Below are 27,926 nucleotides of genomic sequence, written 5' to 3' on the forward strand. Positions count from 1 at the left end.
CCTGGTTTGTCTATTCAATAAAAGGCATTTATTGTGGCTACAGGAGTTATCTATCTGCGATGCAATGGCTCTTTATACTGTATTTCTGCATATTAAGATGGTTTTTATAACCATAAATTAGTTTTTGAAGGGCGGGTTGATTCAGACGGAGCACTACTGAAGGCTCCCTATTTTTTTTTTCCCTAAAAAATAAACTAGAGATTGTTTAGGTATAAGAGACTGAGTGCTTCCAAAATGGGACACCAAATGTTTCCAAAAAGGAGGACACCTTGTGCCAGGCAGTGTAAGTTAATGGATATGAAGTCTAAACTTGGTACGATGATAGCTGACAGACTGGGGCACAAAAGAAAATTGATTACAGGGGCGTGTATCAAAAAATGCCTTGGTTACGTACCGTAAAATCCAGTTTTATGTAGAGGAATTCCTAAAATGCTTAATTTTTATCTATTTTATTTACTGTAGTTGACATTGGTATGAAGCAAAAGTTTTAATTCACATAACAGATTCTTTGAAAAGTTTGTGGAGTGTTGCACTCACTACTGTTCACTCATTTGCAGCTCCTTTATTACATTAACAAAATAACAGCGGTTTATTTTTGCATAAAAAATTTAGGCACCATGATGCCAAAAAAACCCTTAGGGCATAAGGGGTTAGTTGGAATGAAATACTTGTGATGATACACTGTACTTGGTTTTCACTAAACAAGGTAATATGCAAAGTAAGCCAACACCTCGATTTTGGGCTCTCTCTCCAGAAGGTATGATTTCAGAAATCTTGTGATTCGTTTGATGTAGCTTCATAAACCGAAGCTGAGCTGTTATTTAAAAAAAAAAAACAAAAAAAAAACTGCCTTTTCCACAGCTATACTTCCATAAGGGCTACACATGTTCAGTCTTTCTTCAGACAGAATCATGAAATATTACATTTACCATATTGTCAGGACATATAGATCCATATCTGTATATATCGAACTGTGTGGGTTTTTTTGAGCTTTGTATAAACAAACGGAGTACATTTCATGGAAAAGTTGGGGGAAAAAAATTCTTCAATATAATGAACTTCAAGCCATTTGGTAATAATATTATAACTGTATCCACTTTTGATTGACAAGATCATTACTGTTAATTTTAACCAAATAATGCTGTTACCACAAATCTGAATGCTCCAAACAGAACTGCCAAAGGCTTGACTTTAATTCTGTGTTGTTAAAACATTCTGATTACTAATTCATCAAGTACAGGGGATTTACAACCCCTATTTATTCTTTAAACTGTAAGAGAAACAGTAAGGGTATATTTTCATTATCACACACGGCTTTTCTATTGCCTATATTTTTTGGTTGAATAAACAATGACAAAGTAAAATTCGCAATGTGTTGCTTGTCACAAGTTTAAATTTATCCATTTTTAGAATCTTATGAGGACTCGATAGTTATGTTCCAAAATGTAACACCATATGGTATTTTTTTCATTTTTTATTCATTATTCTTATGACTGTATAGTGTGTTCATACACACATTTATTGTTGCTTTATTTTCAGCAAATTAATTAAAAGAGAAGTTCACATTTTTCAAGTTATTTCTTCTCAGATATTGTATATAGACATTTACCACACTACATTTTGTTGTAAAAGTTAAGTGTTTTCTATAAATGTAAAAAAAAAAAATATCTTGCCCTCAGTGGTGCTTTACAATGGAAGCTAATGGAGCACGGGAACCCACCGGAAAAATTAAAGCCTAAAAAGTTACAGATGAAGGGACAAAAGTTTTGATATAAGAAAACATGCCTTCTTTGTTTCAAATGCATGTCTGTCAGAATAAAAGGCATCTGGAAATAATGATTTTATTGCATTTTCCTGGTACTATATTTCTTGTGGCAAGGATACAAATTCTATTTGCTTGAGTGAGTTCTCAAATAAAAACAGAAGTAAATCAAAATAAAACCAACCACATGGCAACAAAATGTTTACTGTGATTTTGTCTTTTGGGAAGAAACGATGCCCTGGGTAGGGGTGAAAGATTACGGCAGAAGAAGCAAAATGCATAGATGGTGTTCACAGTTGGTCTTCTATTACAATGGCTGAATCTCATATTAGTGTTTTTATTGTTTAAAAATGACATGTATAAACTATTTTACAATGTGTGTATAATCGCAAGAAGCAAATAGATATTTGACAACTGTCTTGGATGCATTTGGCAAGTTTTTAAGCTTTTATTTTCCAGTGATGTTCTATGTCCTACTAGTCTCCATTGTGAAGCACCAAGGAGGACAATATATATATTATATATATTTTTTTTAATTTATAGAAAACACTTCACTTTACAACACAACTTAGCATGGCAAATGCATATACTGTATCATGTTTGTGAAGAAATATGTTTCTTTATTGTAGTAATGATAATCTTTTGGCTACAAGAAACATTATTTGAAAGAATACATACATGTTTTATAGGATCTGTATGCTAGTATAAGCAAAAATGTTACACCTAAGGCTTCAGTGTGATAATATTTCACAAATCTCTTTACACAAAAATATTCTGTTTTTACCTGTAATACTGTCCTGCTCTTCAACTTCATTTGAATTGCTGCTGTGCCCCTCACTATCCTCTGTGAAATTTTGCCTGTTATCCATAACTATATTGTGCTCAGTGCCTGACAATTCTCCCGGCGGAAACGGCCCTAATGGAAGAAAAAGAAAAGAAAAAAAAAAACCAGTATATGTTACATGTTGCTCTGCATTAATCCTTAAAAATTAATCCAAAAAACAAAGCTTTTCCGCTAAATGAAAATATATCTTGACTACTGGACACTCTCAAAGCAAAACATTTTTGAAAAGTTTGTTTTTTTTAATAAAATGTAATAAGGAAACATTTAAAAAAAATTGCAGCTGTCCCAATAAATTTTATTTATAATTCAGAGTGGCTACGTCTTTGGTGTATTTTTGAATTTGTAATTATCGAAAAATCAATACAATTTGTTTGACAAGAAGATTCCAGGCACAACTTGATGGTGTAAATGCTTCTAATTTGTAGGCGGGCTGGCATGCTTTTATTTTGATTAGATTTAAAAAATCCAGTTTTTACCAAATGATGAACGACTATTGTGTACATACCAAGCTATGTCCTTATCTCAGTCAAATATATAGTAAACCTTTGTGGTGCTGTAAGACAAAGTGGGCATTGCCCTATTTTGATTTCATTTTTTTATTTTTCATTAGCATACAAGGTCTGTTAAGAAGGTTGATTCAGTAGTATTAGGGTGTTGTATCATGCTAGATATTATGAATGTAATAGGTCAAGCAAAATGACAACTTTTATTGGCTAACTACACAATATGCAAGCTTTCGAGGCAAATCAGGCCCCTTATTCAGAAAGCCAGCTGAACCTCTCACACCAGTTTTCCAGAGTGAACACTAAAACTAATGTCTAAACTGCAACTCTAGCAACCTTTGGTTAGCTTACTTTCCAAATTTCATGTGATAACAAAGAGTTAATCAAGGATAAGCGGTCATTTCAGCAAATACTCCTACAGAAAATAACAGCCTAAAAGCCCCTTGCTTTTAATGCAAGTTGAACTCTGCATTTAACCTGCTGAACAAAAAAAACCTACGAAGACAAAACTGGAAGTGTAACTCAAAGGGATTCAGTCACCAGAGGCCACGCCACCCCTTACAAGCTAGGTGTACACATTTCTTAATTCTCTTATAGCAGGAAGCTGACCTAATCTTTTTGAAGCAAGACAGAACTTTCCTTGTGCATGGAGGTTATTCTCTAGAAGGTCTTAATTATATAAAATGAAACGTCAGGTCTTAATATATAATAAAATTCATACCAATAGCAATATGTAAATGTCACTATCTCACAACTTTAAACCATTACTCTCCAAAACAACGCTTTGGGCTTATATCAAACCTTTATACTGACAAAATATACCATAGAGTAAGTTAATTCCCAAGTAAGTTCATACTCGTGGGCAATGCTGTGTACATAAAACTATACACAAAGGAAAGTAACTTCTAAAAACAATTAACAATTACCTGGCTTACACTAACCTTGTGACACAACCTATCACATACACTTTTTAAATTTACTTATAGATAATTCTTATTAGATGTGTGTTTGTACCTTTTTGTCTGCTGTAACGCTGCAATTTCCTTTGGGATTAATTGCCTGTTTTCACCTAAAATACACATCATTCAAATCACACAGCACTTTCTGCAAAACAACTAAAGTGCAGTGCAACCAGGCAAAGCATCATAAAACCGCAGGCATCTGCGAGAGCACTTCAGTGTGTCTGGATGTGTGAGGAAAGTAGAGAGACCGATGTCTTGTTCAGATTTCAGATTGAGCAGTACCATTTGAGGTGTGTCAGGTCTACTGACAGAGGTAAGAGTATTTCATTCTATATATACTTGCCTAAAGAATAGTCCCCCAAGAAATTCTGGGTATGTGCAAACAGTTTGATGCCAATTTAGTATTTACAATTTTGTTTCAATTTCTGAAAATCAATGCAACATTGACTGTATCAACAACAGCTGAAAGAAGTTTTTTTCCCCAAGCCTCTGATTTTCTAACTTTGTGTACAAAGAAAGAAACCATAAAGTACATCTCAAGAACAAAGTCACTGCAACTTAGCAAAACATGGGTATTATAGCAAAAGGTTCATTTTGGATACCAAACTAAACTTATTTTTGTTTGTGATACTCTACTACTGTATATATAAAATCATTTTACATTGTACTTAAGGATTTTAGAGCATAATTTTGCTTTTCCTTACCAAAGGTCTAATGATGATCTGTACCAAATGATCAATTCACATGGCCTCCTGTATTTCTGACCCATATTAGCCAGTCTGAAAAAGAAATTGATCTGATGTGCTGGGATTTAAACCTCACTTTAAGATGGGAAGAAACTCCATTTGGTATTTTATGCAACTAGGTGGAATTCCGTTATTTGCTCTTTCATTGTCTTACAATGCATTATATTAGGAAGTTATATACACAGATGGGATGTAGTGAGGCTCTGACAAGCGAACATTAATCAATAAGCACAGACATGCATTTGTTACCTAAATTCTCAATATTATAATGCCCCTGAACTTGCATCTAAATTTGCCCAGAAATTAAAAATATACCCCACACACAGAAATCAAAGTGAGCCCTAATGTGTCCAGGATTAAAAAGTAACAAGTCCTATCCCACTGAGTACCCCTGCTCACTGCAATTGCTTTACTGTACTAGATCACATGAATGCTAAGTTGACTTGCTCAGAGACTGTAGCTGCTTGAAAGGTGCACTAATATACAGTGCATCCGGAAAGTATTCACAGCGCATCACTTTTTCCACATTTTGTTATGTTACAGCTTTATTCCAAAATGGATTAAATTCATTTTTTTCCTCAGAATTCTACACACAACACCCCATAATGACAACGTGAAAAAAGTTTACTTGAGGTTTTTGCAAATTTATTAAAAATAAAAAATTGAGAAAGCACATGTACATAAGTATTCACAGCCTTTGCCATGAAGGTCAAAATTGAGCTCAGGTACATCCCGTTTCCCCTGATCATCCTTGAGATGTTTCTGCAGCTTAATTGGAGTCCACCTGTGGTAAATTCAGTTGATTGGACATGATTAAGAAAGGCACAAACCCGTTTCTATAAGGTCCCACAGTTGACAGTTCATGACAGAGCACAAATCAAGCATGAAGTCAAAGGAATTGTCTATAGACCTCAGAGACAGGATTGTCTCGAGGCACAAATCTGGGGAAGGTTACAGAAAAATTTCTGCTGCTTTGAAGGTCCCAATGAGCACAGTGGCCTCCATCATCCGTAAGTGGAAGAAGTTCGAAACCACCAGGACTCTTCCTAGAGCTGGCCGGCCATCTAAACTGAGCAATCGGGGGAGAAGGGCCTTAGTCAGGGAGGTGACCAAGAACCTGATGGTCACTCTGTCAGAGCTCCAGAGGTCCTCTGTGGAGAGAGGAGAACCATCCAGAAGGACAACCATCTCTGCAGCAATCCACTAATCAGGCCTGTATGGTAGAGTGGCCAGACGGAAGCCACTCCTTAGAAAAAGGCACATGGTAGCCCGCCTGGAGTTTGCCAAAAGGCACCTGAAGGACTCTCAGACCATGAGAAAGAAAATTCTCTAGTCTGATGAGACAAAGATTGAACTCTTTGGTGTGAATGCCAGGTGTCATGTTTGGAGGAAACCAGGCACCGCTCATCACCAGGCCAATACCATCCCTACAGTGAAGCATGGTGGTGTCAGCATCATGCTGTGGGGATGTTTTTCAGCGGCAGGGACTAGGAGACTAATCAGGATAAAGGGAAAGATGACTGCAGCAATGTACAGACACATCCTGGATGAAAACCTGCTCCAGAGTGCTCTTGACCTCAGACTGGGGCGACGGTTCATCTTTCAGCAGGACAACGACCCTAAGCACACAGCCAAGATATCAAAGGAGTGGCTTCAGGACAACTCTGTGAATGTACTTGAGTGGCCCAGCCAGAGCCCAAACTTGAATCCGATTGAACATCTCTGGAGAGATCTTAAAATGGCTGTGCACCAACGCTTCCCATCCAACCTGATGGAGGTTGAGAGGTGCGGCAAAGAGGAATGGGTGAAACTGGCCAAGGATAGGTGTGCCAAGCTTGTGGCATCATATTCAAAAAGAAATGAGGCTGTAATTGCTGCCAAAGGTGCATCGACAAAGTATTGAGCAAAGGCTGTGAATACTTATGTACATGTGATTTCTCAATTTTTTTATTTTTAATAAATTTGCAAAAACCTCAAACTTTTTTCATGTTGTCATTATGGGGTGTTGTGTGTAGAATTCTGAGGGAAAAAATGAATTTAATCCATTTTGGAATAAGGCTGTAACATAACAAAATGTGGAAAAAGTGATGCACTGTGAATACTTTCTGGATGCACTGTATGTGGCTTTTCAAAACATTGGGGTGCAACTTCAGTGACAGCTACCCTGCAAAATTAAAGTCACAAATAAAAGACTGCAAACTTGATGGTGGCATACAATTATTCTGGTATAGTAAACCTATATTTGAACAAGAGAACATCACTTAGGCTTTTTCTATTTTTTTTAATTAGTAAAAATGAAAAAAAATACACAGACATTACACAGCTGATAAAAACTGATGCAACAAAGTACTGGAAGAAGTTTTAATTAATTATTAAAAAACATTTAAGCCAAATTCCACTATACTGTAGGTCACAAAACAGTTCAGTAGAAAGTATAGAAATTTTGGAAGATGACTGTATATCCTGTCTGCTTTATTACGTGAAGAATGACGTTTTCTCACTACTCACCACAGACCTATCTTGTATCCTGACTGATTTAACATGGATTTCTGGGTTTGTGAATTTTTTTTTTTTTTTAATTAATTAGAGGACTTTTTCGTAAGAGCTGTTTTGTTTGACATATATGGGCAAATGATTGGAAAAACATTTTAGTTAATTGACTAGATTCGTTTGGGGTAGGGGCTGGGTTGGTACAGACATGGGCAGAATTTTGTAGTTTGTCACAGATGGAGCTTCATATGTAGTTAGATAGCACAAGGGCCCGATAAGTGAACTAGCTGCTGTTAATCCTGTGCTAATGACATTTCACTCTGCCATGGCAAGAGGAAGATCTTCATTAAAAGGGTGAATGATGTTTGGTGGTAAAAGCTGGATGCCGTTGAAAACTCCAAGGCTGAATACCCTTCTCACAGCCAGGTTCATCAATATTGAAACATGGAATGTGAGGACAATGTACGAAACAGGCAAAATTGCAGAAACGGCAACAGATATGAAAAACTACTGTATAATCTTGCCATGCTTGGATTCAATTAGACCACATGGACAAAGTATATAGACAGAAGAGACCATTTTCAGGAGACATGCTACTGTATTCATGGCATGATGAGAACAATGCCTCATATGCAGGAAGTGGCACTGATCTTGTCAAAAACAGTAGATAGAGCACTCATTGAATGAGAAGCACATGAGCCAAGAATCATCTCAGCATCTTCCTGAACTAAGAACAAAAAGATAAACACAAACGTAATCCATTAAAGTGTACTAACAAATGAAAGCAAAGAGGAAACTAATAACCAGTTCTACAACAGACTGTAAGCTATTCCATATACCTGCCAAGAGAGAGAGAGGTGTTAATATTCTGAAGGGAGACTTTAATGCCAAAATTTGAAAAGATAACACTGGGTATGAAGATGAAATGGAACAGCATGGACTTGGCAGCAAGAATGAAAATGGGGAAAAATGAGCAAATATGCAACTCAACGGCCTTTTTTTTCATTGACTATATTGTTTTTCCCCCACTAGAAGATACACAAGGAACCTTGAATATCACCAGGCCACTTGATTGAAAACCAGAAAGAAAGATCACACCAGCTTTTGCAGACAATCCTTACAGGATGTAAACGTGAGGAAGGGATCAGATGCAGCTTCACACGAGTGCATGGTAATAATGTCTTGACTGATGCTGAAAGGGGGACTGGATAAGAGGGTTAACCCCTGTGCCAGAAATATAACACTGGATTCCTGGAGGACACATAAAGGCTAGAACACCACCAACTGAAAGTGAGAAACAAATTCCAAGTCCATAATGCACTGCTGGAAGAACAAAAAAAATATAGATACTAAGTGGAGGATGATCAAAGAGGCATTTGCTTCCATGTGCCAAGAAGTACCAGCATAATGAGTGGATATCAGCTGATATTTTACATAAAAGATATACCAGAGAAAAAAGGAAAAAAATATTTGAGTAAAAGTCAGACAAGAACAGACAACACAAAGGCACAGAAGGATCATTAGTGGCTAAAATTAGAGCAAAAATGGGAAAACAGAAAAGCAGAATGATAATGAGCTGCTACATGACACAATTACACCAAGTAAGAAACACCGGTGAAGTATAAGGAAGATTGTAGGGAATGCAAAACAAAGGAAGACATGGAAGGAACATTTTGAAAGACTTTTGAACAGACCTGTGCCACCAGATGCTCCAGACATCCAACCAGCTGAAGAAGACTTATTCTTTGATTTTAGCGTGCCAACAAAGGATGAGATCAGGAAAGCTATACAACAACTGAGAAACTGTAAGCCGGCAGGACCTGACAGCATCTCTGCAGAGGCAATTCAAGAAGATGGAGAGGCCTCAGCAGACATGCTCCATTCTCTTTTAAAGATGATATTTAAAGACATAAAAGTGCCACCTGACTGGCAGGAAGAAAATCTTATTAAGATCCCAAAGAGTAATTGAAATAAAAACACAGGGATGAGACTCCTAACCATATTAGGCAAACTGTTGAACAGGTTCTTCTAAACAAAATAAAGGGCCACATTTACACTCAACTTAGAGACAAGCAGGTGGTTTTTAAAAGAACAGATCCTACACAGACCAGACCATGACCTTAAATATCATTCTAGAACCATCCTTCATACGGCAACATTGTTGACTTTGACAAGATATTGCACAGCATGGACAAGGTAACCCTCTGGAAACTGCCAAGACATTATTGCCAGTCATGCTTGTCAAGAAATCTATGGGGGACGGCAACTCACAAATGTATCTGACGTAAAGATTGGAGTCAGGCAAGGATGTTTATGGTCTCCTTTTTTTGTTCCTGTTTGTGATTGACTGGATAAAACTGCATAACCTGCAACTTCCAAAAGATACAGCACTACTGTCCCATACATACCATCAGATGTAGGTGGAGAGAAACAAAGCTGTAACCACATCTGCTCAAATTGGCCTCCGCATTAAGAAAAGAAAGATTAAGAACTTCAAGATTAACACTTCAAAAATCGATCCAGTTCGACTAGGAGGAGAGCCATTAGAGGAGGTGGAAAACTTCACCTACATGAACAATGTCATTGACAAGCAGTGAGGCACAGACTCAGATGTAAAGGTCATAATTGGAAAAGCAAAAACTTTCAACAGCTGAAAAACATCTCGACCTCCAAGATTCTGAAACAAAAAAACCAAAGTCAAGATCTTTAATACCAACATGAAGTCAGTCTTACTTTACAGAACAGAAATATGGAGAAAAATTGAGATGTGTATCAAGAAAGTATAGACATTAATCAACACCTATATATAAAAGATTCTCATTAGTAGTGATGACCTCCGGCAAACAGCAAACTACATGCTGGTAGATACAGAAATTACGAAAAGGCATGCCTTAACATGGAATGTGAAGACAAAGAAAGAGAAAAAGAGGGCAACCAAGAAACACCTGGGGCCTCATGTATAAATATTGTGTACTCCCGTTTCCACTCTCAAATCACGATGTATAAAACCTAAACTTGGCGTATGCAAAGTTCTCTGCTTGGTTTTAGAAATTGGCAGCACCTAGCGTCAAAGCAGTGCTTTTGTTCCAGTGTGGTTTCCCTTTCTTTTTTAGATCCACATTCCAGACACGGCTTTATCAAATACACTGAAATTAACCACATATTGTTGATCAGTTTAAGGCATCTGATTGTAATTAATCTGTAACAATATAATGGTCCACAGAATGGCCAAACTATTCCAAATACCATAGCTGCTTTAGTGTTGTTCCTCTCAATGCACCACTCAAGAGTATTTATCCCAATGTATCCGAGTGTGGAATCACAGCTCTACAGCAGCTGATCTTAAAGAGAATTAAATTATCAGTATACATCAGGGGTGCCCTACTCCAGTCCTGGAGTTAATTAGCAGCAAAAACAGATCACTAATTAAGAAAAGAGTTAGAATGAATACCTGCAGCCACTGCGTCCCTTCAGGACTGGAGTTGGGCACCCCGGTATACAGCATTAAGCACACGCTGCCTCCGCCATGCGCTATTTGAACTGCTCTCATATGACAAACGCTTCACAGCCTTTCCTGTACGGACCTCGCGGTTCAGAAACAGTTTCATCCCAAGAACTATAAACACACTCAATCAGTCCATCAATTGCTCCCGGTAGAACTGTTTGTACTTATTAGTACAATTACCTCACAATAACTTGCGATACAGTTGTAATATTACACAACCTGAGCCACTTAAGATTTTTAAGATGAAATGCAGCAAAATATGCTTATTACATTATACATATAAAATATTAACATTTAAATCTATATTGTTAATAATTAAACATGAGGACACCATGTCACAGCGCTAGCTAGTTTAGGGATTGTTCCTGCCTCACACTGTATTCTTGCTGGGGCTGGTGCGACACTAGAAGGATAGATGGATAGAATAATTAAACATGTACTACGAAGATATTTCAATGTTCCTTAAAAGTTTTGAAGAATCGGTGTTCTCAGCTTACAGGTGGCTTAACATCTATTACAGAGCTGATTGAGTGGCGATTTTGATTACTTGGAGAAAGAAAAGGTAGGACAGGAATTGGAGGTTAGTACATTTGAAAGAGACAGTACTGCTCCAATAAATTATTTCATCAAAGGTGGTGCACGGCGCAGTAAGCATCTTGCAGGAGGCAGGAACAATCTGGACATGGTGCCAGCTTGTCACTATCACTGCGCCACCATCTTCCCATGTTTAATAACATGCTTTAACTCCTTTTCAACTTGAAAATAATATCAAGTATACATCTCAGTATTTTAATTATTCAGAGAGCTGTAATATCACAAATGTAATGGATTCTGTGTCCTGTCAGAGGAAGAGAAAGCCCATTTAAGAAGCATGTAGTGATGCACACACATAGAAGAACACATACAAAACAAAGCATTTAATGTGCTACTTTAGTTACAATGGTATTTGAGAAACTAGTAAATGAAATGATTTAAAGATGAAGTTTATGATGTTCTACTTAAATGACAAAATAAACTACGTAATTAAAGTGGAGATTTTGAGATTAAAGTTGATATTTCGAGCTTTTTTCTCACTGTGTCCCTATTTTTTTCTTTTCTCTGTACCCTAATAAGCTTTCATATGACACTCAGACGGTGGGCTACAACTCGCCTTTTCATGATGACTTTGATATGTGACAACTTTTTTTATTTCGGGCACTGTGCGACTTTGTGAACTTGAGCTTTCGAGTTTCTCCGACACTCTATGTCACTCAAACAACTTCCTTTTGTTGTTTATACCACTGTTGTACTCCATTGCCTCTACAGAGCTGTGCTGGAGGAATGTAAGCTGTTGGTAAATAATGATGTTTGCAGGCTTAGCAAGGGACAAGTGTTACGAATATGCAAACTATGAGATAAACTTTGTCTTAAAAAAAAAAAAAATCCAAATTAATGCTAAATAAGGGATTATTATATTGATACATAGGACTAGTAATAATGTCCAAAGTTATATTAATTTCTAAAGACTGTTCACAACTTACTAATGACCATATAACTGAATAGTAAATTTACACCAGCACTAAAATTAAAAATATTGAAATGACTAAAACAACTCTGTCTTTCTGGCATGATGCATCTTGGATGGGAAATGGCAAATTTGATATTCAAACCAACACACCTTTGTTAAAGACTGGCAGGAAATTAAATAAAGGATAAGGGGCAAGTCTTTTTAACGTAGTAGTTCTTTGCTTCCTTCAAACAAACCAGACTTTCACAGTTCTGTTTATGATGATTCAACTCATTTGCCATTGTGCAAGTACAATGAAATGTAGTTATCGCACACCCCTTGCAGTTAGAGTGGTCACATATTTTACAACGCCCCTGAAGCAATTGCAGGTTAAGGGCCTTGCTCAAGGGCCCAGCAGAATAGAATCTCTTTTGGCAGTAATGGGATTTGAACCTGCAGCCTTCCGGATACCAGGGCAGATCATAAAATGCCCAGCAAAAAGAAAATACAAATACAACAATGCAACCAATGAGCTAAGAATAAGCTGTGAAGTTATAATCACCCATGCCCAAATGACACCGCCTCAAAGAGGGGACAAAAGGCAGACAACCTAAGTTAGGAAAATAATTTTTTGACACAACACCATTTCAAAGTCAAAAAACACTTTGGGTTTTTTTTGAAAAGTTTTCTATACTGTTTACAGGGTTTAAACTAAGCTAGGTTTTAAAGAAATCAAAATAAGAAAAAAATCACTTTAAAACAAAAGGAGATGGGCACTTACTGCATGGAACCCTAAACACATTTAACTTAAGAGCAGCAGAGAATAGATGCATATTAACATCCAAGTTGTTTTATACATTTCCAAACATTTGTTTTTTATACAACGATTATATATTTTACTTATTATTCTTGATAAATGTTGTGCTATAATGACAAGCACAGGGCACAGAAAATAATGCTAAAATAGGAGCATGCCAAGCATTCTTCAGTGGATTCTACCTTAGCCTAATGCTGGGTTATAACATGACATCAATAAATTGTTCCCAATTTTAAACTCCTTGATAACTAATATTCTGGGGAGTCATTTCCAATAAATTCCTTTTGAGTTCTACATTCAAGAGGGCTGCATAGGACTGATATTTTTAACCTGACTTCTACCTGCTTTCTAAGAAAGTTTCATCCCGCCACCTCCCGCTGAACAACATAATCAATTTTGGTCACACTTGCTCCTGTACACAACACCAAAATTATATTCTATGCAGCAAATTTAGGCTCCACAAGTTTCAAAGCACTTCCAACAAAAAACATGTCTCTGTGTTAATCAAGCACTGTATAAATTCAAAAATTTGTTTCTTTTTAATATCACATTAATATGTACTAGAAAACTCCCAGAACTTCAGTCCTCCCAAGGTGAAGGTTATAACTACAACAGTTCACAAGCACCAGCAGGTTGCCAGGCTGCACATGCTTGATGCATAGCGGATCTAAGAGCTTTCATTCTTGTTCTTCCTGTCACATAATTGGTTTATAAAATTTGCTTCATGCTCAGTTCATGGCATGGCTCTTTTTTCCTGCATTCCTCTACCAGCTAGAAATTCCTAATTCTTGAGATGTAATAATAAAAATGAACCATTTTAATTATGAAGTACATATTTCCTACCAAACCGTATACTGTATGACATACACAAACAAATAATAAACAAAACACTGTACAAATCTATATATATATATATATATAAAAAAAAAAAAAAAAAAAGTCATACATTTATTAAGTGTTCATAGGATTTTTTTATAGGGATGCTCCAATACCAACCACCAATTTCATGTTACTTGACTAGCCAATTTAGATTTTTTTTCTTTATCCCTATAAAAAAATGTAATTTCCTGCATAACCATTTTTTATAATTAACTATAGACCACAGGTGTTACCTGTTCATTTTTTTATTAACAAAATGAAATTATGTAGGCTTATTGTTCAGTGTCCATAAACTATTAAAATAAAATTTCCTTAAAATACATATGTACAAAAATATTCACCCATAATACATATGGCATAAAAGAAAAAAATGCTTCATATAGTTTAGTTTTTTCTGTAATGTACCTTTATGGAATAGTGCTTAATTAAAAAAAATATTTTACCATATCTCTAACAAAAATATGTTATATATATTCTTACATAACCAATTAATTGATATTGGCAATTAAACTGCTTAAATTTAAGAACGCACAAACTTTTACATTTTAATTATTTTAAATCTTTAATTGCATTGCAGCTTTTTGCTGTTAAAAATACATTCACTATACTTATACAGGTGTTTTTTTTCTGCAATGTATCAACTAGACATTTTTAATTCTTGAATTATAAATATGGATTACCATTTAAATTATGTAGTACTGGTTTCTTACTAAAACATGTATGACACACAGCAACAAATAATAAACACATCTTTAATAAAAGCCTGTTGTTTACTAAGCAGCAATTTCAAATTTGTCTTTACCTTTTCTTTTCCCAATTAAAAGTGTAAGCTGCTGCATTTTAACTCAACTCAAGCGGTGTCCGTTTTAATTTAAAAGCCAAAAGGTCTGAATTCCTTAAAGAAACTTTTCTTGCTGTTTGTCTAGTTGCACAGGATGACTTCTCCGATGACTTTTTTCAGTTTATTAATCCACTTTCTTTAATGTCAAGGCTAATGCACCAACCACCTCTCATTCACGGACAAAAAAAAGTACATGCACTAGCTCAACTACAATAATACCTTGCGTAAAACAGCATTTCAACTAAATTACCACACCGTTTAGAAAAGCAGGGGCTGGGAAAAGAAAAAAAAAATCTAGGGATGCTTCAATCACAAAAACTCATCTAGAAGATACAATTCTAACATGCTTAACAAGTCTATAAGGAAATAAGCCAATTTTGCTATGAAGGTAACAAGTCTACAGTTTACTGAGCTGAAATTTCAATTTTTATTTCTATCTCTTCTTTTTCTATTTGAAAATGTGAACTGTTGTACTTAACACATGCTTGCTCACCATCCAAACAGCGTGTTTCAGTTTAAAACACAAAATAAAAATTCGGAATTCATTAAAACAGGCTTTCTTGTTGTTGACTCCTCCAGCTCCATTAGCTCAGTTTTTTACTATACTTTCGTTAAAGGGTAATATTTCAGTCTCTCTCTCTCGCTCTCTGGTAAAGTTTGCCTTAATACTTTCCATTTACAGGAGAAAAACTGCTCTCAACTACCATAACACCACATGTCAAGGAGAACTACATTTCTGTACAGCTTAAAAAAAATCAAATGCTGAAAAAAAATCCTTATTTGCGATCAGTCAATTTTCTGATTACCAATCAAGTATTTTGTAGTGAAAACTGGCTGATTTAGATTGTCCTCCAATTGACTGGAGTATCACTAAAATATATCTACATCGATCAACCACAACATTAACACCACTCACATGTGAAATGAATAACATTGATAATTTTGTTTTATAATGGCACCTGTGAAAAGATGGGATATGTTAGGCAGCAAGGGAACACTTAATTCTTGAAGCTGATGTGTTCGAAGCAGCAACAATGGGCAAGTCTAAGGATCTGAGCAACTTCAACAAGGGCGTTGCAAATTGTGATGGCTACATGACTAGGTCAGAGCATTTCCAAAACAGTAAGTCAGAGCTGTTTAAATAAACTAAATTTCTCAAACTACTTGTACATAGGCGGCTGACCAGAGCTGTGGCCCGTAAGGTGGTCGGTATCTGTCATGGCGGCAATCCACGAACCCGTTGGAGGACACCAGCAGTGAGGGATGCCGTCAAGCTGAAGGAGTCGTCTTACAGGACCCTTTTGTCCTGTGGGACTCCAGAGGCGGCTAACAGGTACAGGCAGGCCAAGCGGAATGTGGCTTCGGTGGTTGCTGAGGCAAAAACTCGGACATGGGAGGAGTATGGGGAGGCCATGGAGAACGACTTCCGGACGGCTTCGAGGAGATTCTGGTCCACCATTCAGCATCTCAGGAGGGGGAAGCAGTGCAGTGTTAGCACTGTATATGGTGGGGATGGTGCGCTGCTGACCTCGACTAGGGACGCCGTGGGGGGATTACAGTAATCCCTCTCCTCCATTGCAGGGGTTGCGTTCCAGAGCCACCCGCGAAATAAGAAAATCCGTGAAGTAGAAACCATGTTTATATGGTTATTTTTATATTGTCATGCTTGGGTCACAGATTTGCGCAGAAACACAGGAGGTTGTAGAGAGACAGGAACTTTATTCAAACACTGCAAACAAACATTTGTCTCTTTTTCAAAAGTTTAAACTGTGCTCCATGACAAGACCGAGATGACAGTTCTGTCTCACAATTAAAAGAATGCAAACATATCTTCCTCTTCAAAGAAGTGCATGTCAGGAGCACAGAATGTCACATAGATAGAGAAAACAATCTCTAGCAAACAAATCAATAGGGCTGTTTGGCTTTTAAGTATGCGAAGCACCGCGGCACAAAGCTGTTGAAGGCGGCAGCGCACACCCCCTCCGTCAGGAGCAGGAGAGAGAGAGAGAGAGAGAGAGAGAGAGAGAGAGAGAGAGACAGAGTTTGTTTTTCAGTCAAAAATCAATACGTGCCCTTCGAGCTTTTAAGTATGCAAAGCACTGTGCAGCATGTCGTTTCAGGAAGCAGCTGCACAAAAGATAGCAACATGAAGATAATCTTTCAGCATTTTTAGACGAGCGTCCGTATCATCTAGGTGTGCGAACAGCCCCCCTGCTCACACCCCCTACGTCAGGATCACAGAAAGTCAGCGCAAGAGAGAGAGAAAAGTAAGCAATCTAGCTTCTCAGCCATCTGCCAATAGCGTCCCTTGTATGAAATCAACTGGGCAAACCAACTGAGGAAGCATGTACCAGAAATTAAAAGACCCATTGTCCGCAGAAATCCGCGAACCAGCAAAAAATCTGCGATATATATTTAAATATGCTTACATATAAAATCCGCGATGGAGTGAAGCCGCGAAAGGTGAAGCGCGATATAGCGAGGGATCACTGTACTTTGAAGACCTCCTCAATCCCACTAACATGTCTTCCAATGAGGAAGCAGAGCCTGGGGACTTGGAGGTGGGCTCTCACATCTCTGGGACTGAGGTCACCGAGGTGGTCAAAAAACTCCTTGGTTGCAGGGCCCCGGGGGTGGATGAGATACACCCCGAGATCCTCAAGGATCTGGATGTTGTAGGACTGTCTTGGTTGACACGCCTCTGCAACATCGCATGGACATTGGGGACAGTGCCTCTGGATTGGCAGAATGGGGTGGTGGTCCTCCTCTTTAAGAAGGAGGATCAGAGGGTGTGTTCCAATTACAGAGGGATCACACTCCTCAGCCTCCCAGGAAAAGTCTATTCGGGGGTCCTGGAGAGGAGGGTCCGTCAGATAGTCGAACCTCGGATTCAGGAGGAACAGTGTGGTTTTTGTCCTAGTTGCAGAACAGTGGACAAGCTCTACACCCTTGGCAGAGTTCTGGAGGGTGCATGGGAGTTTGCCCAACCAGTCTACATGTGTTTTGTGGACTTGGAAAAAGGCGTTTGACCGTGTCCCTCGAGGAATCCTATGGGGGGGTGCTCCAGGAGTATGGGGTACCGGACCCCCTAATAAGGGCTGTTCAGTCCCTGTACAACCGGTGTCTGAGCTTGGTCTGCATTGCCGGCAGTAACTCAAACCCGTTTCCGGTGAGAGTTGGACTCCGCCAGGGCTGCCCTTTGTCACCGATTCTGTTCATAACTTTTATGGACAGAATTTCTAGGCGCAGCCAGGGCATTGAGGGGGGGTCTGGTTTGGTGGGCTCAGTATCTTGGGGTCTTGTTCACGAGTGAGGGAAGAATAGATCGGGAGATTGACAGGCGGATCGGAGCCATGTCCGCAGTGATGCGGGCTCTGCATCGGTCTGTTGTGGTGAAAAAGGAGCCGAGTCGAAAGGCAAAGCTCTCAATTTACAAGTTCATCTACGTTCCTACCCTCACCTATGGTCATGAGCTATGGGTAGTGACCAAAAGAATGAGATCGCGAATATAAGCGGCTGAAATGAGTTTCCTCCACAGGGTGTCTGGGCATTCCCTTAAAGATAGAGTAAGAAGCTCGGTCATCCGGGAGGAGCTCAGAGTAGAGCCGCTGCTCCTCCGCATCGAGAGGAGTCAGATGAGGTGGCTCGGGCATCTGATCAGGATGCCTCCTGGACGCCTCCCTGGTGAGGTGTTCCAGGCACGTCTAACCGGGAGGAGGCCCTGGGGAAGACCCAGGACACACTGGAGGAACTATGTCTCTCGGCTGGCCTGGGAACCCCACGGAATTCCACCGGAAGAGCTAGAAGAAGTGGCCAGGGAGAGGGAAGTCTGGGCATCTCTGCTGAAGCTGCTGCCCCCCCGACCCGATCTCGGATAAGCGGAAGAGGATGTATGGATACTTGTACATATATATTGCAAATCAAAAGGCCTGTTCCCATGACCACACCGAGCAGACTGCAAATATCTAGGTTAAATAAAACAATTCCTGTGGCATTTATAATTAGATATAGGTCAAACTATTTTTGAAGGACAAGGAGAAGTACTAACTAGACCAAATACAACAGGCCTAGAGCCTGTAACAAGGCAAACACAATGCAAATTGTTTGAAGAAGATATCCATGCCAAACAACAAGGCCTATCTCATAAACCACTTGTTCTAAAACGTACTCTCTTTGCTGGGTTGTAGCTCTATACAACATTAAAAAATGCATAACATTCTGATGGAAATTACCATTTTAAAAGGTCAGAATTAATCTAAAAAATTCCACTGACACCCAATGCTAAAAATCAACATTTTGAACATAATAGAATTAGAACCTAAAACTAACTTGATAGCGAACTTTTGATCCCATCACCAAATTTCCATTTACACTGAAATAAAAATGGATTTCTTTGTGTGGACAAATGAAGTATAACTTCTTTTAAAGTCTGTACATGATTATCAGGTTACCAAAGCTTTAGAGTATTTCAATTCACAGTACCTGTCAGCTTTAGAAAACCTCTTGAGTGTTTCAAGTCACAGTACCTGTCAGCGAATACAGAACAGTTAGTAAAGGATTGTTCCCATAGTAAACATGAAAATACAGGGGACAAAGCTGAAATTAGTGTCTGATCATATGACAATCACACATCAGTTTTTTTTTTTTTTTTAAAAAGCTCGGTTTCCCAGTTCACACTTCAATTCCAATCTTACACAGTCTGGAAACCATTTTCAAGTGATTCTTTTTTGGTGGTGAAATACCATTTCAATGTAGATGGAAGGTAAAAGATGTGCTTTCAAATTTATCTGTGTTAGTGTGTGCTACTGCAGGTCTAAGGTAACACATTTGGAAAGGGCTGCAGAAGCTTATTGGTGGAACACAAAAAACTGCCTCATTTTGTAAGATGTTTATCATGCAGTCAATCCTATTAGCCAGACATTACTCGTATACATTTAATTTAAATCCAGTTTATTACTAAATGTTTACACCTGGCAGGTCCAACGATAGGTTGAGGGTTAGAGGCCAGACAAAGAGTGATCCACCTGGGTAAACTGAGCCCACTAACCTTTTAAAGTTAAGTTACTTCAGACTTGGAGATGGAAAACTGATATAAAAATCAAAATCTCTTTAGTGAGCTGAGGTTGTCTTGGAGACAACAATACCATATAGAAACTTCAACTGGAAATTTCATTAACAGCCAGGTAAGGAGCAGGCAATCCATCAAGATTAGGTATGAAGCAAGTCAGAGAAAGACAAAAGAAAGCGGGAACACATAAAGTCCTACTCTCACTCAGGACAACTGGTAACATGAGAAAAACTAAAAGTTAATTGCAGATAAACTAAAACTAACAAACACACACAGAATGAAAAACTAAAATTATCTTAAAAAGTAGAAAAAACACAGTATACATTCAAAATGAAGAGTAGAAATGCCAAGTACTCCTGAGGAAAAAATTGCTAATGCAGCAACATGTAGAAATCAGATGAGCTTATTTAGCATGCTCCTACATTCTAAATTAGGATCCTGAAAAGTCTTTTGTAGCAAGCCTGGTAAATTTGTTATTTACTACTTCTTGCAGTGTATGAGTGACACATGATAACCATGCTTAGTTTGCAGACATGTATGAATTGTTAGCCACAATGTTTCCTACACTATCATGAAACATATAACCACTTTCCTGATATCTACACAAGTTACTTCCTCAGCAAGAGGTGTTAGACATACAGTATATTTGTCTAGAAGATTTTGTGTGTACAGTAGCACCAATTTTACCTTTTGGCCTTTTGTGTAGTATGTTCTTGTGACACATGACTTGTGGTTAGTAAGGTCTACAAGTCAGTTGTCAAAGCAAACTTACTGGATTTGGTTAGCTGGGGTTTCCTCACTTGAATCTTGTCAAAAAAATGTTTTCCCTATATAGTTGGTGACACTCTGGGTCAACATAACAGATTAGATGTTAAAATCCTTTGTTGTCAACAGTTACAGTTTTTCCTTGCTACTGCTGCCAATATTGTAGGGTGTTGTAGCCCAAACTCAGAAGCAGCATTATTGTTTTGTACATTACAGTGCAATGAAGACATGCTGCTTTTATATTTATGGAAATATCAACACATCATGCATGTTTTGTTTAATCAAAGTTTTTCATGCCTCAGATTAAAAAAAATGACATAATCTGTTATACTTTTCATAATTAAATAAAGATACAACATTCACAAATGAGAATACTGAAGACTGACTTTTAAAATAGTGTATAGAATTCACAATGTCTGACATTCATTAGGTACAGCTCAGAGTTCAAGGAAAAAGTATAGTTTTTAAAATAACATTCTAGAAAAAGCATTTTTTCAACAATTACATGACTATTAAATGAACATTTAATTCTTGATAAGTTTCATTCAGGATTTAGAACAAATCATAGTACAGAAACAAAGAAGTAAGCCTTGTGGGTTAATCCAGATACAGGCCATATATATGTTCCTGTTCTTATAGACCTAAGCACATTCTTTGACTCCATAGACCGCAAATTTCTTATAAATTGCCTTAATCAATGGGTGGGTCTCTCTGGCAGTGTCTTCAATTGGTTTCAGTCCTATTTAACAAGATGAAAGGTCTTTGTTAGCAGAGGCGATTGTAATTCAGGGATATATGATATTGTATACAATATAGCACAGGAATCTATTATGGGCATACTGTTATTTTAAATTCTACATGCACTCATTAGGCCAGATTACCTCAAAACACAAGGTAAACAACCACAGCTATGCAGATGGCACACAACCTTACTTATCTATAGCACTGGATGGCCTTGGTGCTCTGATCCAATACATTACTTGCATTTCTGACTGAAGAAGTGATCATTTCCTCAAGCTAAAGAAGGCAAAAAAATGAAATCTTAGTTGTTGGTAAAAATGGAAATAATGAGGGTATTAGAAATAAACTCGATCCCTTAGTATAAAATATCAAGGTGGAAGTAAAGAATTTTGGTGTAATCATTCACTTTGACCTAAACTTTAAATCTAATTTTAACAAGATTGCTAGCACTGCATTTTTCCATCTAAGAAACACTGCAAAACTTAAACCTCTTATAACATTGCAAGATGTTGAATAATTAATTCATATTCTTGTTTTAACTTGACTAGACTACTGTAATAGACATCTAACTAGAATACCTAAGAAAGCCTTGAATTAGCTACAGTTAGTTCAGAAAACAGCAGCAATAATCTCAGCCAGAAAAAGAAAATGTGAGCAATGTCACTATTTTACCATCATTATATTGGATACCCGTGTCATTTACAGTGGGTATGGAAAGTATTCAGACCCCCTTCAATTTTTCACTCTTTGTCATATTGCAGCCATTTGCTAAAATCATTTAAATTAATGTATTTCCTCATTAATGTACACACAGCACCCCATATTGACAGACAAAAAAAAGAATTTTTGAAATTGTTGCAGATTTATTAAAAAAGAAAAACTGAAATATGACATGGTCCTAAGTATTCAGACCCTTTGCTCAGTATTTAGTAGAAGCACCCTTTTGAGCTAATACAGCCATGAGTCTTCTTGGGAAAGATGCAACAAGTTTTTCACACCTGGATTTGGGGATCCTCTGCCATTCCTCCTTGCAGATCCTCTCTAGTTCTGTCAGGTTGGATGGTAAACGTTGGTGGACAGCCATTTTTAGGTCTCTCCAGAGATGCTCAATTGGGTTTAAGTCAGGGCTCTGGCTGGGCCATTCAAGGACAGTCACAGAGTTGTTGTGAAGCCACTCCTTCGTTATTTTAGCTGTGTGCTTAGGGTCATTGTCTTGTTGGAAGGTAAACCTTCGGCCCAGTCTGAGGTCCTTAGCACTCTGGAGAAGGTTTTTGTCCAGGATATCCCTGTACCTCAGTGCAAGACACATGACAGCCCGCATTGAGTTTGCTAAAAGACACCTGAGATGGTGAGAAATAAGATTCTCTGGTCTGATGAGACCAAGATAGAACTTTTTGGCCTTAATTCTAGCGGTATGTGTGGAGACAACCAGGCACTGCTCATCACTTGTCCAATACAGTCCCAACAGTGAAGCATGGCAGTGGCAGCATCATGCTGTGGGGGTGTTTTTCAGCTGCAGGGACAGGACGACTGGTTGCAATGGAGGGAAAGATGAATGCGGCCAAGTACAGGGATATCCTGGACAAAAACCTTCTCCAGAGTGCTAAGAACCTCAGACTGGGTCGAAGGTTTACCTTCCAACAAGACAATGACCCTAAGCACACAGCTAAAATAACGAAGGAGTGGCTTCACAACAACTCTGTGACTGTTCTTGAATGGCCCAGCCAGAGCCCTGACTTAAACCCAATTGAGCATCTCTGGAGAGACCTAAAAATGGCTGCCCACCAACGTTTACCATCCAACCTGACAGAACTGGAGAGGATCTGCAAGGAGGAATGGCAGAGGATCCCCAAATCCGGGTGTGAAAAACTTGCTGCATCTTTCCCAAGAAGACTCATGGCTGTATTAGCTCAAAAGGGCGCTTCTACTAAATACTGAGCAAAGGGTCTGAATACTTAGGACCATGTCATATTTCAGTTTTTCTTTTTTAATAAATCTGCAACAATTTCAAAAATTCTTTTTTTTGTCTGTCAATATGGGGTGCTGTGTGTACATTAATGAGGGAAAAAATTAATTTAAATGATTTTAGCAAATGGCTGCAATATGACAAAGAGTGAAAAATTGAAGGGGGTCTGAATACTTTCCGTACCCACTGTAAATCTTAAATAATATTTCTTGTATATTGGAGTGCCAGTTTTCTTACACTGCAACATGCAACCTTAGATATTCTAAAAGTGGTCTGCTTATATTCCAAGAGCCAAAGCACAAAAGAGGAGTGATGCAGTTTTTTGCGATTATGCACCAAGAATCTGGAATACTTTACCAATAGAGCTATGCCAGGCTAACGCTGTGGATTATTTTAGCAAAACTCCTAAAAATCCACTTTTAAATTATATTTCATGTTTTTAGTTCTACTTACCCAGATATGCAGAGAATTACCATATTCTTTAATTTGCGATTATTATTAATCTCTACTATTATTGGTTTTCGTTTCTGGTTTGCCACTACTACCATCACCTGACAAAAGCACTGTGATGTTTGAATGAAAGCGGATACCCCAACTTCCCAATAGACCCACTGCAACAAACCCTCTAAGACAAAGCCAAAAATAAATAAATATATAAATAAAAACTAAGGAAACCTAATATTCAAGACCATTTATGTTAAACAACACACCTAGTGGAGAGCTGGGAAGTCTTTTAGCCTTGGAGACCATGCAGATTTTACTTGGTGTGATTTTTTTTTTTTTTTTTTAATTCCGTCTCCCATCTGACCTTATCATTTGACTCCTTTTTAGAGACTCAAAAAAAAAAAAAAAATATATATATATATATATAATCTTGAATCTTGGCTATCAAATGAGAATGCCAGACACTTGGACATAAATCCAGCATATGCAAACTTAAGAAGAACATGTTCATAATAAACAAACTGTACACCCAATACCAATCACACTGACTTAGCCACCTCCCCCACCCCCCTCCATCTAATTTTTTGCTATACAGTAATCCCTCCTCCATCGCGGGGGTTGCGTTCCAGAACCCCCCGCGAAAGGTGAAAATCCGCGAAGTAGAAACCATATGTTTATATGGTTATTTTTATATTGTCATGCTTGGGTCACAGATTTGCACAGAAACACAGGAAGTTGTAGAGAGACAGGAACGTTATTCAAACACTGCAAACAAACATTTGTCTCTTTTTCAAAAGTTTAAACTGTGCTCCATGACAAGACAGAGATGACAGTTCCGTCTCACAATTAAAAGAATGCAAACATATCTTCCTCTTCAAAGGAGTGTGCATCAGGAGCACAGAATGTCAGAAAGGGAGAGAAAGCAAACAAATCAATAGGGCTGTTTGGCTTTTAAGTATGCGAAGCACCGCGGCACAAAGCTGTTGAAGGCGGCAGCTCACACCCCCTCCGTCAGGAGCAGAGAGAGAGATAGAGAGACAGAGAAAAACAAAATCAAAAATCAATACGTGCCCTTCGAGCTTTTAAGTATGCGAAGCACCGTGCAGCATGTCGCTTCACTAAGCAGCTGCACAGAAGGTAGCAACGTGAAGATAATCTTTCAGCATTTTTAGACGCGTCCTTATCATCTAGGTGTGCGAACAGCCCCCCTGCTCAATCCCCTGTCAGGATCAGAGAATGTCAGCGCAAGAGAGAGAGAAAGAAAAGTAAGTTGGGTAGCTTCTCAGCTATCTACCAATAGCGTCCCTTGTATGAAATCAACTGGGCAAACCAACTGAGGAAGCATGTACCAGAAATTAAAAGACCCATTGTCCGCAGAAATCCGCGAACCAGCAAAAAATCCGCGATATATATTTAAATATGCTTACATATAAAATCCGCGATAGAGTGAAGCCATGAAAGGCGAAGCGCGATATAGCGAGGGATTACTGTATATTGCCTTTGATTCTTGTAAGTCTAAGCATTATCCTCTGATGAAGACCCCTGGCAGGGGTTGAAAGCTCAGGAATAAAACTACTTTATGATACGCGATTCATTTTTCTCCCTTTGTGGATCTCCAGCTGCAAATATGCAAACCGTATCACAGACCTTCTCTTCCATATATAATTCTATATGAATTATACATCTTATGTAAATGTGTATTTATATGTTATGTATTCATACTTTTTATTTAGTTTGCTTTTATTTAAAACTATTTTTGACATCTTGTAAGGCATTTTGAGCTACATCCAGTATATGAAAGTGTGCTATAGAAATAGATTTTGTGGTTTTGATTATGCAGTGTGAAATCTGCTGAATCTGAGGAATGCATATCAAAATTGAATATGGGACAATTCACATCAAAAGCACAATTATTAGATAGGTATACCACATATCCTTAATGATCACAAATGTATAAAAACATGCAATGAAATGTGGAATAATGTGCTTATTACTGGACCTCCTTTTATCATGGTACCTATGATCGCTTTATCACAGAATAACAATATAAAAACTCTTAACACTGCAAGTACAGTACTACGACATTTTTAATAAAAAAACTATAAGTCCCAAATATATCAGTAAATACATGCCTATTACAAATGTCATAAATATGACTAGCACCAAAAAGATAGTGTCCACTGGAAACAGTAATATTCTTTCCCTACTTCGTTCAAAATACCCAAGCATTACATTTTTTGAACTCACTTTATCCAAAACAGCATCCACAGGGAGTCATAGTCTATCCCGGTATCCTGTAGCAGATGGCAAGCACACCCAGAACTGCGCGCGCGCACACACACACACACACACATCTATATACTCAAAATGGGTTACTTTAAAAGGTGCTGGTAACCTTAAGAGAAGCCTTTGGACATTCAGCGAAAGTATGTAAAACCTATATTGGTTTTTGACTTTTGCACTAGTATAAGGGTACTTACTACATTTGTTTTTTCTTTTAAAAAAAAATAAAAAAATAAGCACAAACCTACACATTTTCTTTATAAAGCAATAAGAAAACACATACTCAACAGAATATTTTTGTGAGGATTTCATAACAGATTTTACAATGAACACGCAAAAGATTTTTAATGCATCTTTAAAAGTTATTATGTGCCACCAATAATAAATGTTTGATTCATTGTATGTAAAGAAAGCTAAGTCATAAACTGTAAGCAAAATCAGATTGTAGTTAAACATTCCTTTGTATATTAAATGCTCCCATCAACATGTATCCTTTGATTTGTCAACTTAGAAAATAACGACCGCAACTCACATTATTGTGCTTATGACAAGACTTATGATAAATAAATGATAAAATACATGATAAAATTGCTATAATATCTCAAAATTTACTTTACACTGCAAATTTAATAACAACATGAAGAATGCTGGAAGTTGTCCATTCTTGTTTATTTCTATAAATAAACCTTGCTGTAGCTTAAATATATTTTGGATTGCTTTAAAATTAAAAAAAAAAAATGGAACTTGTCAGTCAAACTAACAATAACATTACAATAAACTAAGCAACTTATTCAACAACAGAAACTGACTGCTAAGAAGCTGCCCATCCCCCAGCAATGCATTCTGTCTGTACATCTGTCTCACCCCATCCCCACCCCCCACTTGTCTGGTCTCTGATGATATCTCTTTTGAGTCTGTGTGTCTGTAGGCAGGAGATGACGCAGTGTCTGAGAGAAGCCAGACAAAGAGACAAACTGATCAGCTTGCAGCCCAGAGAGAGGGATGGAATGTAAAAAATGCCAAAATGTACCAATATATAAATATACTGGGAAATATGGTACATCTTTATTTTAAACAAACCACAAAAACTAAGCAACTGTCTAAGGCAGTTTAAGCAAAACTAATTGCATTAGCTTTACATTTTGAGATCTGGGGTGGGGGGGGTGGGGAGACGGGACATTTGCTTACTTGCCTTTATATATCTACATTGCTTTTCAGCTGTTTGAAAGATGAGCAACTGAAATTGCACTGGGTTCTTCTCATTGCTAGTTAATGTATCAATTTGTATATCAAGTTTTTAATAGAGTACTGTTAGAATTTAATGTTCTTACATACAAGGTGCACTTTCTGAATAAGGAATGGATGATACTTCTTCTCTTTTGCTTTAATTCTTATATCTATACAACAAAGTTTTATATGTGTACAAATTTCCCGAAGTGATAATAAAACAGTCTACCTAATTTTAAATAAATTTAGCTTACATTTTCAAAGCAAACCTACTACCAATTTAGATAGGAAATCTCTTGATGAACATTATCTTGTTCTTGTCTAAAAATACTCCCCAATAAAATCTACAATTAGATATTTGAAAAATGTATACAGGTTTAAATTACATAATTTCACAATGTAAAAGCACTCATCATTTGAACTGGAACAAATAGCTTTTGCCCAAATCCCAAAGTATTATTTTTAGTATAGATTGGTGGCAATAAGGCAAATATGTAACTGTTATTGGGTAATTAAGAAAATACTGATTATTGAAAATACATTGCATTAGTAGGAATTAAACGATTTTTAAAATTGAAGTAAATTGTTAAAAAAAAA

At 37.5% G+C, this 27,926-nt stretch overlaps 1 protein-coding gene across 1 annotated transcript in view; it reads right to left on the reverse strand.

Annotated features, from left to right (window-relative positions):
• znf821 (zinc finger protein 821) overlaps positions 1-27,926 on the reverse strand; it is a 96,518-nt gene that overhangs the window by 52,778 nt on the left and 15,814 nt on the right. Inside the window, 1 exon segment of the mRNA XM_051932214.1 lies at positions 2,547-2,678. Within this exon segment, the coding sequence (XP_051788174.1) occupies positions 2,547-2,678 (132 nt within the window).

The sequence above is a fragment of the Erpetoichthys calabaricus genome, chromosome 9 (assembly GCF_900747795.2).
Source record: "Erpetoichthys calabaricus chromosome 9, fErpCal1.3, whole genome shotgun sequence".
Classification (NCBI taxonomy): domain Eukaryota; kingdom Metazoa; phylum Chordata; class Cladistia; order Polypteriformes; family Polypteridae; genus Erpetoichthys; species Erpetoichthys calabaricus.